Source organism: Terrapene carolina, unplaced genomic scaffold (genome assembly GCF_002925995.2).
Source record: "Terrapene carolina triunguis isolate 2854851 unplaced genomic scaffold, T_m_triunguis-2.0 Scaffold192, whole genome shotgun sequence".
Taxonomy (NCBI): domain Eukaryota; kingdom Metazoa; phylum Chordata; order Testudines; family Emydidae; genus Terrapene; species Terrapene triunguis.
In genome coordinates this window covers 8874820-8893855 of record NW_020664543.1, presented here as the reverse complement: position 1 = coordinate 8893855, position 19036 = coordinate 8874820, and the positions used below count along the sequence as shown (strand labels likewise).

Genomic DNA, 19036 nt, shown 5'->3' with positions numbered 1-19036 from the left:
ACTGTCAGATTGGGAGGATGTCCCACAAGGGTCTGTCCTGGGTACAGTACCATTCAATAGTTTCATTAATGGTTTGGATAACAGAGTGGAAAGTATGCTTATGAAATTTGCAGATGACATCAAGGTTGGACAGGTTAAATATTTAAAAAAAAAAATTCTAACTATAAGGATAGTTAAGCACTGGAATAGGCTTCCAATGGAGGTTGTAGAATCCACATTGTTGGAGATTTTTTTAAAACAAGATAGACCAACACCTGTGAGGGATGGTCTAGGTATACTTGGTCCTGCTTCAGTGCAGGGGGCTAGATGACCTCCTGAGGCCCCTTCCAGCCTTACATTTTTATGCTTGTTGTCTTAACAAAATAATTCTGAACATCACAATACTTGGGGTCTTTTTTAAGATCTACAGTGTTTAGTATTGTGTTGCAATAAGATTTTTGCAATACTGTGGAAACAAGCTTAATGCCAATTGATATAAAATGATCTGCTATCCCTAAGTTATTTTATGGTAGCGCAGGGATCGGCAACCTTTCAGAAGTGGTATGCCGACTCTTCATTTATTCACTCTAATTTAAGGTTTCATGTGCCGGTAATACATTTTAATGTTTTTAGGTGGTCTCTTTATATAAGTCTATAATATAGAACTAAACTATTGTTGTATGTAAAGTAAATACGGTTTTTAAAATGTTTAAGAAGCTTCATTTAAAAATTAAATTAAAATGCAGAGCCCCCCGGACCGGTGGCCAGGACTCGGGCAGTATGAGTGCCACTGAAAATCAGCTTGCGTGCCACGTTCGGCACACGTGCCATAGGTTGCCTACCCCTGTGGTAGTGTATTGGAGTCTAAATCAGGATTGGGGCCTTCTGGCACTAAAGCACAACAGACACTGAATTTCTAGATTGGATTCTGGATGGAGTGAAATGTTTCCAATATTCAGGCTTTCTAGTATTTCAGTAAATTTAATTTTGTCAGATTGATAGCAGTGGGGACTGAAATCTTTTATTTATACACAATGGGCATAACGTGCAACAGGAGTCAGAGCTCTCCCATGGTTTTTTACACATATGCCTCAACCTGACACATATATTATAAAAAGGAGATTATTTTCAGGATGGAGGATGGTTTAGTCCTCATGATCATCCAATCCTTTTTGCTCTTCTTTTGAGACTGCCTAGATGGGTGCTAGTTATTGTGGTGGCTCTTCTGATAGGGACGCCTAATTTTTTGGTTGCATCTATCAATGCAGTTTCCCAGCACTTGTCCCCTAATGATGAAACTGCCTCCACAATTCATGTCTCAGAGACCATCAAATAGTTGTTTTATGGTAATGATTTTTGTTACAACCATTTGTGCTATATTAGAACTTTTCATTTATGATGCAAATGAAAGGCTCTGTATTTTAAACAAATGGTAACTAATTGCAGCCCAGGTCGGGTGGTGACTAAAAGATGTTATCTGACAAGTGTTTTGGGGACCTGTAGTAAACCTAATTGATCTTCATCATACTCCTAGATAAGTGTCTGTGACTCAACACCACTAGGACTAACAGCAATCTTTGTGAAGAGAACGTACCTTTAAAATGCATGTTTAATATTTAGACCATCCTCTGTAATCATGGCAGTTTGTCAGTTTTAGTAATAGCATCAATTGTGCCTTAACAGTAAAATGCAATGTTTCTGGGGAATGAATAATTCAGATTCTGAACTCAACAAAACCCTAACAAAGACATACATTGAGTGTTTTACTAAAAACCATTTACTTTAGAATAATAAACTACTAATTGATCTGTTTGATCAGTCTCACTATTCTCTGTGGTTTATTTCAAATACTTCTTTGAAAAAAATGAATATAATTGTTTCTACAGTTGGCTTGAATAAATGGAGAGTGAAGAAGGAATCCTTGAAAAGAGTTCTGAACTATTCCATCTGAACTTGGGTCAGTTTATTGAGTAATATTTAATATCTCTCTTCTGGGTTTTTTTTCTGTAGTTGGCTGAAAGAATGGAAAAAAAGAGCTGATTGGGAGGAAAAAAGAAATCAGAAGAATGAAAAAGATGACACAGAGAGTCAGCAAGGTGCTGGAATTTTTCCACATTTTGCAAAATACTGATTTTAAAAGACATACACTCTTTGTTTGAAAAATATTTTAAATTGTTTTTTTGAAATATGGAAAGTATTCTATGTTCACGCTGTCTTATTTCCCTCTGATGTGAAATGGCTAGAATTGATAATGGTTAAAATGATTATTAAATTGTTTCCTTTGGTTGAAATAATTGTGTAGATTCGATGGACAGCATGGATTTTAAAGATGACAAATCTGAGAGTGAGGAAGAGAATACTCTCTGCAATACTGTGCTGATTACTGGCCCGTCAGGGGTGGGAAAGACTGCTGCAGTGTATGCTTGTGCTCAGGAGCTTGGTTTTAAGGTTTGTTTTTAATCTGCTTATCTAATTTGTATGTAGAAGTATAAAAACAACTTTTTAAATACTGAATCCTTGAATTCCCTTTTAATAAATTATTCTTGCAGATATTTGAAGTTAATGCCTCTTGCCAGCGAAGTGGTAGACAGATCCTATCTCAGCTAAAGGAGGCTACTCAGTCTCATCAAGTGGACAAACAAGGTGTAAATGCACATAAACCTTGCTTCTTTAACAGTTGTAGCAGCACTAAGTCTCCAAGTAAGTGTGGCATTTATCTTACCTTTTCCTTTGAGGCCATCAGAAGGAAGCTAAAAGACATTCATATAAAAAGTGGTAAACTCAGTTTTGTCAGACTCTGAATGTTTTTGCTTCACTGGTTCAGGCCAAAAAAACCCACCCCACTCTATTTACTGAATTACACTGTTTTACAGTGACTTTTAATTTGATTATCCCCAATAATTGTTTCTGCATTGTAGAATAAGTGCTGCAGCACTTGTATGGGATGTTAACCATAGGTGAATTAACAAAAACAAGAAGAAAAGTAACTATGCGTACTGCTGCTTACGTTAGACTATCTTGTACTACATACAAAATAGCTGAACGAAACCCTGTTGTCAGTTTACCTGAGAAGTATTTGAGAAGTTGAAGGCTAATGTAAACCTTGTCTTTCAGAAAAAATAAATTCTCCCAGGAAAGCTATTTCACCAAGAAAACCTCCACTTTCACCCAAAGGAACAGGATTAAAACGAAGTTTACCCCCTAAAACATTAGCAAATTATTTCAAAATATCTTCTAAGCCTGAGAGTAATGAAGAAATAGTAAAATCTCAAGCAAAAAACAAAGGTAGGTATTACTGTTTATAATGGGGTTACTCTGTTTGGGGTTGGAAAAATTGTTAGATTTTAAGACGATGTAGTTCAAAAGGAATTTGGGGGAAGTTGTCTGGCCTGCGTTGTACGGGAGGTCAGATGAGAGGACCACAGTGGTCCCTTTTTTCCTTGGAATCGATGAATCATACTGTGTAAACATCTTCAGAGACAATATAATGCAAGAGAGTATGATAAGCAAATGCATACCTTAAACCAGTGGTGGGCAACCTGCGGCCCGCGCCGCATCTCGCAGCTCCCATTGGCCGGGAATGGCGAACCGCAGCCACTAGGAGCTGCGGGTGGCCATGCCTGCAGACAGTCAAAATAACAAACTGTTTCACAACCTGCCAGCAGTTTACCCTGACGGGCCACGTGCAGCCCGCAGGTTGCCCACCACCGTTTTAAACTGTTTGTAGGCATTCTAACATCCCAACTATAGGCTAGCATGTATAGAAATGGATAACATTAAATATTGAGGAATAATAATCATCTACGACACAGACTAGACAAAGCACTAGAAAATACATTATTTGTATCATAGTAGTTCCTAGAGGCCCCATCCAAAATTGGGGCCCCTTTCTTTAGGTGCTGTATGAACACATAATAGGAAAGGGTCCTTCCCTGGAAAGGCCCAGTTACTGCAAACACTTAGGGCATGGCTACACTAGAGAGTTTACATGGGCACAGCTGCACTGCTGTAAGCTCTTTAATGTAGCCGTTCTAAATTGAGGGGGTGAGCTCTCCCGTCAGCTTAATTATTCTAGCCCCCGGGAGCAGCAGAAGCTATGTTGGCAGGAGAAGCTCTCCCGCCGACATAGCACTGTCCACACTGGCGCTTATGTCGGTGTAACTTATGACGCTCAGGGGGGTGACTTATGTATGTGCTTTACAAAGTGAGTAGCCTCATTGACTTCAATAAGACTGTTCACTTGTGGAAAGTTAAGCAAGTGTTTGTCTTTGCAGGACTGGGCCTATGTATTCTGATAAAGAATAGGAGAAAGAAAGCATTACAGCAGCCAACAATCCTGCATGGACTAGATATCCTAATGAGTTTCTCCTATCTAATTTTTATTTTTAAGAGTTAATGCACCTTGGGCAGTCAGCATTTCCCAAATAGTCAGTAATCCCCAGGAACCTATGCAGATCATTGTCCTCTAGAGACATCAGCAAAGAAAATAGGTGTGTTTGAATATTTATGTTGATGCAGTTTTTTTTTTTTCCACTTCATACGTACAGGGCATTGCTAGGGAACTAATGCATTGTACAATTGCCTATTAAACTGCTTGAATAATCTTTTAACTTTACATTAATCTTATGGCTCATTCTCTGTCTATATGCAGCAAATACTCAGAATTCCACTAAAGAAAAAGTGGATATTCAAACTAAGTCAACAAACAAGGAAGTGGGAGGAGAGGAACCCAACAAAAAAAATGCAACATCTCTGATACTCTTTGAAGAGGTAAAACTTAAATGTGTCACTGATGTGAAAAATTAATATTTCAGTCATATTTATTTAAGTATAAGGATTATTATCCACCTTTAAACTAATTCAGTTAGAGGTCATTTCACCCATATAGGTATTTCTGAACCAGACTTGCAAAAATTATCCCAGATGAAAAATTTACTAATTTTGTACCACGATGATTAAGAGTGAAGAAACCTACTTATATATTTATCCACCCATCAAAAAGTTACTCAGAGTATGCAAATTAACAAATAAAATTTTGCAAGGCTGTTCTAAACTAAATTTCTTTAATTCTGTCAAACCTATTAGATTCTTATTTAGAACCATAAATACAATGTGTGAAGTTTGTTTTTTAAATTCTCCAAGTACCAAATAATGTTTAAAGCATTTCTAAGCAGGGATTAAAAGATTTTTTTTTTTTTTTCATATTTTAACATAAAGAGCTGAATGGCTTTTATGATACTTCCTCCACACCTATCCCTCTCCCCCAAATAAAAATAAAATTTTGTTTTGGTTTAGAATGAGCGTGGGAAACTACAGCTCAAAATGTAATTTGGAGAAAGTTAGTGCCCTAACAATAACATCACTACTACAATGCTATAAAATATTGCAAAACTTGAACATATAAGACTTTGTCCTAAAAGCTTTAGGTACAAACTAGTGGGTTTTATTTGTAGCAACTATATTTCCTTAGCTTCACTGTGTTTAGGTGAAAATTATATTAATGGTAAAAGCTGGACACTGTTAAAATAAACTACATGATTTTACATAACTATGAAACTATTACTAAACATTTTCCACTTTATTTGTACTTTCTATAGGTTGATATAATATTTGATGAAGATGCTGGGTTTCTAAGTGCAATAAAGACATTCATGGCCACTGCAAAGAGGCCTGTAATTCTTACTACAAATGGTGAGTAATACTTATTTCAGTAATGGGACTCTGCAGATTTAAGGGTCCACCTGGATAAATCTGATTACAGTATCAGGGTCAGATAGATTAGGATGGAAACATTAATGCAAAGTTAATGTGTCTGGCGTTCTCTATTGAAACAGTAACTGTGTTTTTATATTTACAAAGGATTATTTTACAAATAGTATATTTGAATATTAAGGTGAAGACACTGCTGTTTTCTTGATGGCTGCTTTAAAAAATAAGGAAAAATAGTTCTGAAGATACAAAATTAAACCTTGTGAAATTTTATCTTTTGTGTAGATCCAACTTTTAGTTTAATGTTTGATGGTTACTTTGAAGAAATCAACTTTAAAACACCCTCTTTGGTAAGTCTTTTTCTTTTGGAATACAGATAATGTTAATATATTTTAGTTTAGGATTTAATTAGCATAACTGAAAACCTAAAATTTGAGTTTGTAACTTTTAATTTGTAGGTTTAACAAGTTATATGTAATCCATTATATTACCACAGAAAATGGATTACTTTTCACTTCTGTACAAGGATTTATTTTCAGACTAAAGTAAACAATTTCATACAAGATACAGAATATTTTATATCTGTAGAAGTTCCATTTTAAAGACTTGATTTTGCCAAAATTAGTGTCAGTCACTGAAAGAACCTTACTGCAGGGTATTTATATAAAAGAAACAGCCCAATATGATGATATATATATATATATACTGGCAAATAGTTTTAATTAAGGCCAAATGTATATTAAAAAACCTATTTTTTAAAAACTTCAAAAAAAAAATTAAAATCAGACTTGAATCTAATTTTTGAAAATAAAATATTTTTGTTCTTTTCCCTTCACTTTCCAGTCTTTGGATTTTAAATCTGCTAGACCACCTGCTGATAAGAGTTAATGGAAAGAAAATCCTCTAGGCCAAATGTTGCTCTGTAAATACTACTGATCGTGGGGGCCCTCCATGGTAATGAAAGTGGTCACCGTTAGGTGTTGAAGGAACCCATGCAGAAGAATTTACACTCCCATTTGCTGTGAAGTCCAGTATGGTGATGCCTCCTTCTGTGTACACACAGTAGGAATTAGAGTTGGGTTTGAGGATCACCATTCTGTCTACCAGCAATTTTAGTCCTCTTTGCCAGAGAGAACACTAGATAGGAGGGAATTTCTTGGCATGTTACAGTATACAAAAGTAATTTGCTTCTAGTGTGACTAGCCATGGTCTGAATGGATAATTGTGTTCTCTTTCAACGGGTTTTTCTCATATGTTTTATTCTAGGTAAACGTAGCTAGCTATCTACAAGTGCTCTGTTTGGCTGAGAATCTACGAACGGATTTAAAAGACTTTGCTACTTTGTTAACCACAAATAACTGTGACATCAGACAAAGTGTTCTTTATCTACAATTTTGGGTTAGGAGCGGCGGTGGATGCTTGAAAGAAAAAAGTTTAGCACTGCATGGTAAGTTGATCTAATTTTAAAGAACAGCCATAATATAACAAATTAAGATTCATTCTAAGATGAAGAACCATTGAATATGTGACAGTTTTCTGACAGAAGTCTAGACAATCAACAATTTTACTTTAGGCTTTTTTCTCACAGTATATTTACAATAATTAAGGGACTGGAAGTTTTGACGTCTGCATTTATTGCACCTGTTTATTGCCCTTCACAATTGTGTCTGAGATTAAGGCTTTTCATGGTTATTACCCCTTCTCATTCTTCTTATGAGCTACAAGAGTGGGCAGAGCAGAGAGCCAACCTAGTTCCCTCTCAGCATAGGGAGTTAGGCAGCCATGATTATAGGCACCTCGGACTGCAGTTAGACCAACACAGGAGTGCTGCTTGGGGAAAAAAGGAGAGGGGCTGGGAAGGTATGGATAAGATAACAGACTGGGAGAAAGGAAGAAGGGGGAAAAGGCAAAACCTGGCCCTAAAAGGAAGTGAGGATTTTCAGTGGATGAGGAAGAGTCTGGGTAGGTCTAAAGTGCAATTTAAAAAATCCATGACTAGCCCATGCCAGCAGGCTTGGGCTAAGGGGCTAGTTAATTGAAGTGTAGATGGTTTTTGGGCTTGGGCTGCACCCCGGGCTCTAGGATTCTGAGAGATCGGAGGGTCCCAGCCTGAATGTATACACGGCAATTAAATAGCCCCTTAGCCTGCGCTCAGCAGCTCAAGTCAGCTGGCTCAGGCCAGCCTTTGAGTGTCTAATCGCAGTGTAGATATACCCTAAAGGGGGACAGAAGGAGCAAGAGGCAGAGATTGAGTTGATTGCTTACAATGGAGAGGTAGCAAAGGAGGAAGAAGGGGAAGGGAGAGATTTGGAAGAGTGAACAAACATGGGTAAGGGGACGTCGGTAATTGGAAAGTCAGTAATATTCAACATTACAATAAGAAGTCAAAATATAAATAGGATTTATTTTTTTAGCATGCAAAAGAATGACCTGAGACAACAAAGGGATAATTTAAGCACTGAATTTTCATGCACAACTTGTTTACTTTATAAGTAAAACCTAATATCTTCTGTGTAGTAGGAGGAGAGGAGCCAGAAGGAATAGATCAGATAACTTGTACTGAAAACACTGGTTCCGAGAATGATCTTCCTCAAACTGAGATGGAGCTTCCAAAATGCGATACTGGCTTCATAGAGACTTTGCTCGGCCTTAAGAACATCTTTTTGCCTTCAGAAGATTTGTTTTCATTTCTTAAGGTATCTTCATGATTAGGTCTGGTTGCTAATATTTTGAATTAATTTTATCTGAAACATATGTGGATTTGCTATAGCTCTTTATATGTTCTGATGATTTTCTGTAGCATTTATAGCAAACACAATTATCTTACAAAAATGTTTAGCCACAATCTTCAAAAGGTCTGCTTCAGGGATTATGTAAAAACCAAATTGGGAAATCCTCAGTAACCCAATAATATACAATCCCTTGGCTGATTACCACTGAGGTGTATGTGAATAGGCAGCTTTGTGTAATAACATACTGTGGTTCATATTTCATTTATTAAAGCAATTATGGTAATACATTGTTTTTACAGCATAAAATCACAACAACAGAAGAATGGAGTAAACTGATACAGCTGCTCACAGAATTCCAGATGAAGAAAGTCGATTTTATATATAGTAACCTTGAATTTATTCTGCCTTTACCAGTTCATGTTCTTCCAGGGCCAACACAAAATTCTAATCCTTCATTTAAAAGGACTACAGCAAATTCTTCATATGACATTCCTCTTGATAGTGATTACTCTGAAAAAGCTACCCCTGTCAAAAAGCCTAAAAGGATGAAGCACCAGAGAAAGATTGCTTTATTGGATGATAGTGATTTATTTGATACTGAATTGAACTACTCTGCTGAATTTATAACTTTGCCATCAGACATTCCTGAATCATGCTTGGAAGAAAACAAAGTTGGATTAAAATTTATGATGAACGAAAAAGAAAAACAATTCAACACTGAAATCCCGGAAAGGAAAAAAAGCTTTGCTCTTGCGTCTCATTGTCTAAATTCACTAACTGAATTTGTGGAGAACATGTCTTTCTTAGATTGCTGCCTAAACACTAATGTAATGAAACCAAAAGAGTTTTGTAAAAATGAAGGGTTTAATTGGACAAATGGCAAGATTAAAAATGGTCTTTCTGATGAGTTTAGTACAGAAAACATTGATTGGTGGAGTTCTCAAAGCTGTAGTGAACTAAAGGCAGTTGTAGAAGCACTCAGTTTTAATAAGTGCTCTACTAGTATTTCACAAAGCATGGAAGCCTCCTTGAACCCCTGTAAAACACTAGGAAGAGATCAAATTGAGGAAATTACTCTGCATATTTCAAAAGACAGAAATGATGTATACTTTGGTCAATCGGCTGATCTAAGGTAAGACTAAAACCTCACTAACGTACATTGCAATGCAGTACAAATATCAGCTGGGGAGAGGAAGGATTCACCAGCCCTCATCCCACTAATATTTGTACTGTTTCTTGGATGTGGACTTGTGGATAAAAACAAATGGCCCAGTATGCCTATTGTTAATTTCTATACACCTCAGAAAGGACAGTGGCAAGATATTTTTCATTTTTAAGAACTTTTTTTTCTAATAGTAATCTATACTTAAGATTTTTTTAAAGTCCTCCATTGTTTTGAATCAACTGGTTATAATAAGCTTGCTCATGAGTGTTAGCACTATTCTGGTCTGCTATAAAAATTGAGTATTTGCCTGGAAAAGACCACACATTTTAGAGAATTAAGTGGAATAGGCAAACTGATGCTGCCTGCAAGCCTAATCCTGCAAGCTCTTATGCATGTGCATAACTTTACTCATGTGAATAGTGTCATTGTGAGTCCAAATTACATGCATATCTTTTGCAGGATTGGGGCCTGAGACCATTAAAACTAGATCAAATGTGGATGTTTTTGTAGTATGTCTTTTAAAATCAAGAGAAGAAAAACTTTGAATATGGCATTAGAGCAAATTGTCTTTATTAATGTTAACAAGTATTAATATAAAGGTTTGATTTTAGTCTAAAACAGAGTAATCACCTATTATACCAACTTCTGTCACATATGGTAAAGAATACTTAACTACTTAACTAATTACTGTAAAAATAGATACATGGAGAAATAAATCTTCTAGCCATTCCAAATTGTTTTAAAACAAGTCACTCTGCCTGATTGAGCTCAAATGTAAAAATGTGTTGACCTGTATTTAGATGGTATCAAAATGACGCAAAGGTCTAAAATGGGCACACGTTGTGACATGAAAAAATTAGTGTGATATAGTGTGAAGCCTGTATCCTGGCTAGCCCCAACACAGGGCACTTTGCTGCCAAGAACAGATGTTTGGGGGGGAGGGGTGTCTGTGTCTAACATAAATGAGGACCATGCCTAGAAAGACCTCCCTCAAAACTTCTTTTCACGGATGAACTTGGACAATCTGCAGAGCAGAGAGTTTCTGTCTTGTGGTCCCTCCTCTGGCTGTGGCTTTTTTTGGGGGGGTCTACACACAGCCTACAAGTCAGATTTTGATCCTAAGATTCCTGGAGTCATAAGATGATTTAGTACTGTGTAATAATCATAGTTTGGGGCATTTTTGGGTAGTGACCAGACATGCCAAACCCGCAAAAAAACCACAGAAATTGGGCTTGATTTTCGCTCAAGTGGCTTGTAGTTTGTTCTAGCTTGTTGCTTCTTTTTTTTTATCGGCTCCCGGCAAGGGGGGGGAGAGAGTCTGGGGTGCACAGCAGGCCCACCACAGTCCCAGACTGCACACCGGGGGGATCTAGTCACAGAGTGTTGGGGTTCTTAGGGATTGGCTTGTTTTGACCTTGTTTTGAAATGAGATTAGCTTGATTTTTTTGGCTTATTGTGAAAGCTGGATGCCTATTCACTGCATGAAAGTTGGCAACTGTGATTTCTGTGGAGTTTTAAATCAGTGTTTTTGATCCTCATGGAGTTATACTGGTACTTTTGTGTGTTTGAACAAGAAATAATAAGGATTCATTCTCCTTCCTTTCAGCATTCACAGAAAAGCACAGAAGAGGCTGGAAATCATCAAAACTGTATTTTCCACTAGAACTCCTTTAAGCCTGGTTAACAGGCAGGCTAGTATAACTGAATACCTGCCCACCCTCCGCAATATTTGTAGGTCAGAGAAACTTAAAGAACAAGGGAAGACTAAAAGAAGGTAGGTTTAGGTTTACCCTAATCTGTTACATTTTAGCATGATAGTGTTTAGTAAACTTTAGAAACATTTATCAAGTAACTTCATCAAATGAATGCATGAACAGTTTGTCTCTTAAATGTGCTGCATTCAAAATCATTGCCTAATTTTTGAAAATGGACATTATCAATCCTCTTCTGTTCACTCTGATTTCTTTTGACAGGTTCCTGCATTATCTTGAAGGAATTCATCTTGAAATACCCAAAGAAACAGTTTACAGTCTGGCAGCTGACTTCCCTTAAAATATTTTATACGAGTAGTGTCTTGTACAGACTGGTCTATATGGTACTTTGATTTTACCATATCATTTAGTTTTTATTGTATATTCAAAGAGTGATTTGTATATTAAATCTTTGAGTATTTAAAAATGCAAACTGTATATTTCTGCTGTGATAGTATTGCTTTCCACAATCCAAATGTGGGTTCTTTTGGTGCTTCTATCTACTCCAAGTGTGTTCAAAAGCATTTAGTCTATCTGTGCACCTTTCGGGACCACTTTATAATTCTTTCCTCTGATTGCTGCCCTAAAGGTGCACTTTCCATTAAGGAGAATTAATCCATGTATTGGGTAGCAAGAGGTGCTTGAGTAATGAACCATTGCCACAAGTTCCACTCAAAGAAAGTGTTTTTCCATGAGAAGACTGCTTCATTGGCATAGGCAGTGGTTTCAGCCTGGATCTTCAAAAGAGTTGCCAAATAACCTGCCTGATGCAAGACTTTTGTAAAAACTGTAAGCCTCTAACTAATCACAATAATATATTAGGAAAAATTGAGTAAAAAATGCTTAAAATGAAATAAATTGAAGTACTGTGCCTCATAATTTGCATATTTGTATACCTCAGTTTCATTTTATTCCATGCATTTTATTTACAGTTGCCAGGCCAGTATGTTTATCTTAAATGGGGAGAAAATGTTTACTATAGTCGGAGATGGGGCCCAAACAGATTAGGCAAAATTTTGAAAATAACACTTCTGTATCTGTATTACTTCTGAATTATTTAGTAACATATAACTTCTGGTAATCTTGTATATTGTGTTCTATTTTTTTATATTGTATTTTATATTTGAAAGATTTCAGCCCAGTTACCTGAGGTTAAAATCTGTTTTATATTTGAAAGGAAATAAATGTGTGGGTGAGACCTTGGTACAACTCTCTATATTCTGGCAGTATGATAGGTAAGATTTAAAATGTAATCTAAACCCCCTGCCTTTTATCACCTGAAAGTATTTTTTTCTAAATGACACATTTATTTAAATACCCTCTTTTCACAGCCAATATCACGTTTGGAGTGTTGCTCTAAAGACTGACATGTAAGGTTCAGTATAGGGACACAAAATTGCACATCAATTCATTAGACATTCCTGTAACTTTTGAGGAGAACGGTTGTTTTAGCACCCTCTAGCTGCTTTTTCACCCTACATTTTCCTGGCTTCTTTCTATTATAGTTAACTTCTGAACATGCTTATGACAAAGTAAATTGTTATTTTAAGATTAGTGCAGGATTTCAAGCAACAGAATGTGGTGTATATTTATTAAATGGTAGCTAAACAACTCTTAAGTTGTATCAAGGGTCTAAACGCACTAGATATTTTAAATATCAATTGATTCTGTACAGTTTTGTAAAGAATAAAATATGCCCACTGTTTGTAAATGTGTACTTATCTTCACAGTGTCTACTGTATACGGTTATTTATGTAGCTATAACCCATTTAAAGGTTTTAATACTACACAAATCCTAATCCTATTTCAGATTATTTATTTTTAGGTTTAGAAAGTATGCTTGTTTTTGGTAACACAAAAAAAGCCACAAAACCCCAACCTGCCAAAAATGTTCAAAGTTTTTCAGGTGCTTCCTCTACCCAGATGTGGGGGTAGTGTCCCTGGGTCCTCTTTGTGGGGAGGAAAGGGGAACATGCATCCCGCATGGCCTCAGCGTAATGTTTGGTGTTACAGTTCTGGATGAGCTCTCAACCACTCCCTCATTTATTACTCCTGGGGGAATTCTGTGCATGCGCAGATTTCATGTCCAGTGCAGAATTTTTTCCCCCCGCAAAAAAATATTCCACCCAAGAAGTGCTGCAGTTCTGCCTTTTGCCTCCCCTCTCCCCACACACACACACACGCCCCTTATGCCTCTAATGCCACTGATGGTGCACATAATGCTCCTGGAAGAATTCTGCACAATGCAGAATTTTGCAAAAATTAACGTGCAAGCAGAATTTCCTTTCCCCTACAGAAATGGGATGCAGTGCTGCTAACTGCCACTGAACATGGCAGAGCCCAGCTTGCACACACAAGACACTGCTGGGGGGAGGGAGAGAGAACTTGAGCAGGGGTAGGCAACCTACGGCACGTGTGCCGATTTTCAGTGGCATTCTCACTGCCCGGGTCCTGGCCACCGGTCCGGGGGCTCTGCATTTTAATTTAATTTTAAATGAAGCTTCTTAAACATTTTAAAACCCTTATTTACTTTACATACAACAATAGTTTACTTATATATTATAGACTTATAGAAAGAGACCTTCTAAAAATGTTAAAATGTATTACTGGCACACGAAACCTTAAATCAGAGTGAATAAATGAAGACTCGGCACACCACTTCTGAAAGGTTGCCGACCCCTGAACTAGAGGGTTCCTGGCAGCTGCAGTTCCCAGTATGCCCTGAGGGAAGGAGAGGGCAGCATGTAGGCAAATCCATGCAAGCCTGGGATTGAGCATCAGGCTTTTTCTCCCTCTGGATCTCTGGGAGGGAGGGGGACAGGCATCTGGGCAAGGGGGGGCCCCTCAGCGGGGCTCTGGGGAGGAGGTGGTTTGGGTGTATTGGCTAGGGTGACCAGATAGCAAGTGTAAAAAATCGGGACAGGGTGGGGGGTAATAGGTGCCTATATAAGAAAAAGCCCCCAAAATCGGGACTGTCCCTATAAAATCAGGACATCTGGTCACCCTGGGGGTGCGGGGGGGAAGGGATGCAGGTGGGCTCTGGGAGGGAGGGGTTGTGGGTGTCTTGCCCCCCAGCTGGGCTCTGCCCCTCTCCCAGAGAAACAGGAATTGGGTTGTCCTAGAGGTTTCTTCAACTCTCTACCACTGGAGGAATTTTTGTGTGTCTGTACTGTTAGACATACTCACTGACAGGTATTTTGAAATAAATTACCAAAATAATTGAAAGTGGGGTGATTATGTAGTGTTATTTTGACAAAATTTGCAGAATTTTAAAATTGTGTGTAGAATATTTAATTTTTTGGTGCAGAATGCCCCCAGGAATAACAAAAAGCTGAGATATGCTAGCTTGATGAGGTGCGCTACCCAGTGGCTGATCAGTGTGGGCCTCTGGCCTGATAGGGTATGTTACTCCTCAGCTACTCCAGCCCTTCCCTTGGAACATGTCAAGTCCAAAGTGTTCACCACCAGTCCCAGAGTGTCTATCAAGAGGGAGAAGGAGCAGTAGTTGGAGAGACAAGTAGAGTCAAGGGTGGATTTGTTTAAGATGGGAGAGACTAAAACATGTTTGTATGAGGGGAGAGTCAGAGGATGGGAGTTGGCACAAGGGAGATCAGGATGGGATCACTGGGGCAAGTGGAAAGACTAGGAGGAAAGTAGACTGATACTGCTGGAGATGTGACCAGAGGGGTGGGGAAGGTCACCTCTTATTTTACAATCACTCTGGAAGACACATCATATTTGATTGTAGACAAGGGTTTGTCTACACATGGAATGGTTCTGCATTTATTCCTGAATAAATGTCTCTACACAAAATTAATCAGGAACAACTCCGGTGTAGAAAAGCATAAGAATCAGCATCTGTTCATTTGGAGGATGAGCTGCTGCAGCTGAGGTTATAACCTCATGTGACAAACAAGTCCTCCAAAGATATTTTGAATACAGAAAAATCAGAGTTTGAGATTGCCTTGATAGATAGCAGTGAACAGCACACATAAACTTGGTTTCTGCTCATCAGCACATCATTTAATGTGTCAGTAAATATCTGATACTTGATCAAAACATTAGATGTAAGTTTATTGTGGTTCTACTCATAACAGCAAAAGGTTTAAGTAGTGTTGTTTAATACAAGTTCATAGAAGGCTAGAGCCTGTAGTAATGAATCACACATCTCCTCATCTCTGTTTTGTGTGACTGAAGAAAATAGGTTTCTGTAACGTACCACCTTGTTCCGGGGAAAGGACAACCGGGGCTGTTCTTGGGTAACTGACTGTAAGAGAAACTGCTTCACCAGGTCCACTCCACTAGACCGAGAGTCTCCTACCATCAATCCAAAGTGTTTTCCTACAGTGCTTCGGGCCATACTTAGTACCTTGTGCTGGCCATCTTGCATAAATGTCTTTTGTAATAGGGCATACAGCATAGCTTCCACAGTGCGAAGATGTAATGTTATAGGAAAGAGATTTGAATTTTGAGCAGGCAGTCCATTTTTTTCCAGAATATAAAGATCAGCTTTAGGAATCTTAGAAACTACTGAAGAAATCTAGAAGGGGGAAACAAATAAGCATGATTAATTTAAACCAGAAATCAAAGCAACAGATTTCATGGTTACTGTCTCTCAAAAATGAAGGTGGTTTTTATAAGAAACATAACTGTCTGGTCAAAAGTGGAATGTAGTCTTCATGAGAACTTTACCCACTTTGTGGGAATTTCAATGAAAAAAGTGTCCAAATTGCACATTTTTGACAAACTCTGCTTCTATATTACTTTGAAGATCACTTGTTTCAGCCTAAATTTAAAGAAACTGCAATTATGGTGAAAATGGGAGAAAGTTAATCAGTCCTCTAGCACACACAAATTGCACTAAGAAGGTGTCAGAGATTATAAATACTGTGGTAAAGTGGCCATTACAAGCAGCTCAGCCTTAGCATTTGTAAGTACTTTAAGGGTATGTCTACACTGCAATTCAAAACCCATGGCTGGCTCATGCCAGATGACTTGGGCATATGGGGTTCGGGATGCAGAGCTGTTTAATTGCCCACGCTCTAGGACCCTGTGTGGTGGGAGGGTCCCAGAGCTGGGGCTGCAGCATGAGTCAGAACGTCTACATCACAATTAAACAGCCCCACAGCCTGAGCCCTGTGAGCCCAAGTCACGGATGTCTACCTGCAGTGTAGAGGGAGGGAGTGGGTGCATCTTTCTTGCAGACTCTTGTACTTGCAGAGATCCAAAAAAACAGTGTTGGAAAGAAGCCAGCCTTCCCATTTCCGTCTGTAACTCAAGTCCTGCATCCTGCACACATTGACTATAGGATACATTTTAAGGGCTACTAACCTGCTAGATTCTTTATCAAAGGTTGATTGCATAGTTACAGTTCTTCTTTACAAATGTTATAAGGGTCTGTTTTCAACTCTAAAGGATTTCTAATGAGATCAAACTAGCAAAATAAATACAGCTTAAAAGAATTGCTAAAAAGAAGGCCCTGCCTTGGAAAATTGTCAATTTTTACATACTGTACTATGACAGCCCTAAGAATAAGCAATTTAAGATTAACAGAGCTACAAGGGGGAGGAGTTGATGCTTATTAAAGTTTCAAGCATGCGCTACTTACTTCTTCCAGATATACTGCTGGAATATAGGTTCCTTTCATGAATCTACCACACTTTTCTTGTTGCCAGTCATGAACTGCTAGATTTCGATCAACATGAGCCCATGCAATTTTAAGGGTGCCAAAAACAACAGACACAATGCTATTTAAAGTCTGAAAAGGAGAAAAAAATAATTATGCATTTTTAAGATGTAAATCACTAAGTACTAAATATTATTTGATGTCTTGGGAAAAATACTACTTCTTAAAATAAATGTATTATATCTACTCATTGATGAATTATTATTAAAATTGATTTATGGGAATAACAGAAGTTTACTCTGAAAATAAGTAGTTTCTTGATAAAAATCAAATTTAAAATGTTGTATACCTCCAACCTCTCTCTCTCTATTTCAGGTTTAATAAACCTCATTGAAGCCCTGGTGACTTTTATTTTTCTCTCTCTTCTATCTCCTTTCTCAGCTGGATTGAGGATAAAGTTACACACCTTAACAACAGTTTTATATTGAAAGAGAGGGACGTTCAATAAACTCTGCAAGTTCTGAAATGGTCCATATTTTTCCCTATGCTCAATTACATTGACAGACTTTCTTCCTTGCAATAGTTTAATGGCGGAAAGTTCTCTCTCAGATGCCGTGTTGAGCACTTGCAGGATGGCAGATTGTTGTTCAGAGGAGTACAAATTAGAGAGTGCATCTTTTGGTGTCTTGAAGGTTTGATTCATCGTTGGGGAATTGACACAGTTGTGTTGTACAGCAGATGTTGATTTTTTCTGACACCAAGAATGGTGCAGGGGCTGAAGCTGACATGAACCCAAAGGGACATGAAAGAAATACCTTCCTGAAGAAAAAATGAGTTAAAACAGTGTATTCATTAACTTACTGAACACATACATCCATACTTCATTGTGAGGCGCCCACCTCACAAATTTACTTCTGTGCCATACAAAGAAAAAGTGTTGGCCAGCTTTTTAATTCCCTTTAATTAAAATTGTCATCAGAAATCTAACATTTCAAACAGGTTATAGAAAAATTCAGAGTTAGAGAAAAGGGCCACCCATCATTTTAAACTTCTGCTATTTGTGTTGGTGGTTTTTTTATTGAAATTTATTGCCACCCATTAAGTGTTCTATGACCCCACTTCAATCTAGCCCTGGTAAGTAATGACCCAAACCCATTGGATAGATGTTCAATGACCTGTGAAATTAGTGGATTGTTTCAGTCTCTTTCTTAGGGGGTAAGTATCACTTTCACAAAAGCTACCACTGTCACATTCACAACTGCTACTAGCTGTTCCCCAGATGCTAGTTGCAGCAGGAGCGAAGGAGCATGGAGACTGAATTACCCTCTCAGCCATAAAGGTTGCTAATCTGAACCAAGGTTGGCTTGAGGCCCTTTGGAGAAGAAGCGGGGTTTGTACTGCCACTGCCTATTGCAGGCAAATGGACCACTTTAGTCCACAGGGCTGTCAAGGTAAATTCATCAAGGTATAGTGAATAAGAGCAGCAGTAGAAGAGCAGTGTCATCCATGGGCCTTGGAGGGCAAATCCCCCACCAGTCAGAGAGGCCTCCTCTACACTATGAGGCTGTCCATAAGGCATTGGAGAGGGGCGGGGGGGAGGCTTAACTCTGCGTGTTTGTTTTAGTGTTGGACCGGGTACGTGGGTGAACCTTGAAAGATCACCAGAAAGCGTTGTTTGTAGTGTAGTTGTAGCCTGAGAGTCCCAGGATATTAGAGGGGCATGGTGCAGGAGGCAATATCTGTTTACTGGACCAACTTCTGTGAGTGAAAGAGATGAGCTTCCAGCTACAAGAAAGAAGAGCTCTCTGGGGCTGGCGAGCGTGTCTCTTTCATCAATCTTGTCACCCCCCAAAACATGCTCGGTGCTGTCTGATCAGCCCCTAGGAAGGAGTCCAACAGGACTAGTGTGTCAGGCCAGCGCTTGACGCAGGGCAACCAAGGGCACAGATAAGGGCCAGGCAACTCACAAGCAGCAGGTTTCTGCTGTTGCCTATCACCCATAACCAGGTACCCCCTGCTCAGTACAAAGGGGGAGACACTTCTTCCCAGGAAGACCCCCTGAGGAAACCTTCCC

The 19036-nt window shown here is 38.4% G+C and overlaps 3 protein-coding genes across 4 annotated transcripts in view; 2 read left to right on the top strand and 1 right to left on the bottom strand.

The window, feature by feature from the left end:
- Positions 1-13043, top strand: part of ATAD5 (ATPase family AAA domain containing 5) — a 28025-nt gene extending 14982 nt beyond the window's left edge. Inside the window, exons 12-23 of one of the 2 annotated variants that reach the window (XM_024192580.1) lie at positions 1990-2075; positions 2282-2427; positions 2529-2622; positions 3094-3264; positions 4631-4749; positions 5577-5670; positions 5974-6038; positions 6955-7135; positions 8206-8384; positions 8720-9552; positions 11192-11359; positions 11559-13043. In XM_024192580.1, coding sequence (XP_024048348.1) covers positions 1990-2075; positions 2282-2427; positions 2529-2622; positions 3094-3264; positions 4631-4749; positions 5577-5670; positions 5974-6038; positions 6955-7135; positions 8206-8384; positions 8720-9552; positions 11192-11359; positions 11559-11637 — 2215 coding nt within the window. In that variant the 3' untranslated portion in view covers positions 11638-13043. Of the gene's footprint in view, positions 1-1989; positions 2076-2281; positions 2428-2528; positions 2680-3093; positions 3265-4630; positions 4750-5576; positions 5671-5973; positions 6039-6954; positions 7136-8205; positions 8385-8719; positions 9553-11191; positions 11360-11558 lie in introns of both variants that reach the window. The other variant, XM_024192579.1, reaches the window with a different exon arrangement.
- Positions 13044-15385: 2342 nt separating this feature from the next.
- TEFM (transcription elongation factor, mitochondrial) lies at positions 15386-18977 on the bottom strand. Its single transcript, XM_024192525.1, has 3 exons — positions 17312-18977; positions 16945-17094; positions 15386-15876 (listed from the first exon to the last, which is right to left on the bottom strand). The coding sequence occupies exons 1-3, from the start codon at positions 17663-17665 to the stop codon at positions 15442-15444; spliced, it is 939 nt and encodes a 312-aa protein (XP_024048293.1). The 5' UTR covers positions 17666-18977; the 3' UTR covers positions 15386-15441.
- ADAP2 (ArfGAP with dual PH domains 2) overlaps positions 18683-19036 on the top strand; it is a 15765-nt gene continuing 15411 nt past the window's right edge. Inside the window, exon 1 of the mRNA XM_026654568.1 lies at positions 18683-18722. Within this exon, the coding sequence (XP_026510353.1) occupies positions 18683-18722 (40 nt within the window). The remainder of the gene's footprint in view (positions 18723-19036) is intronic.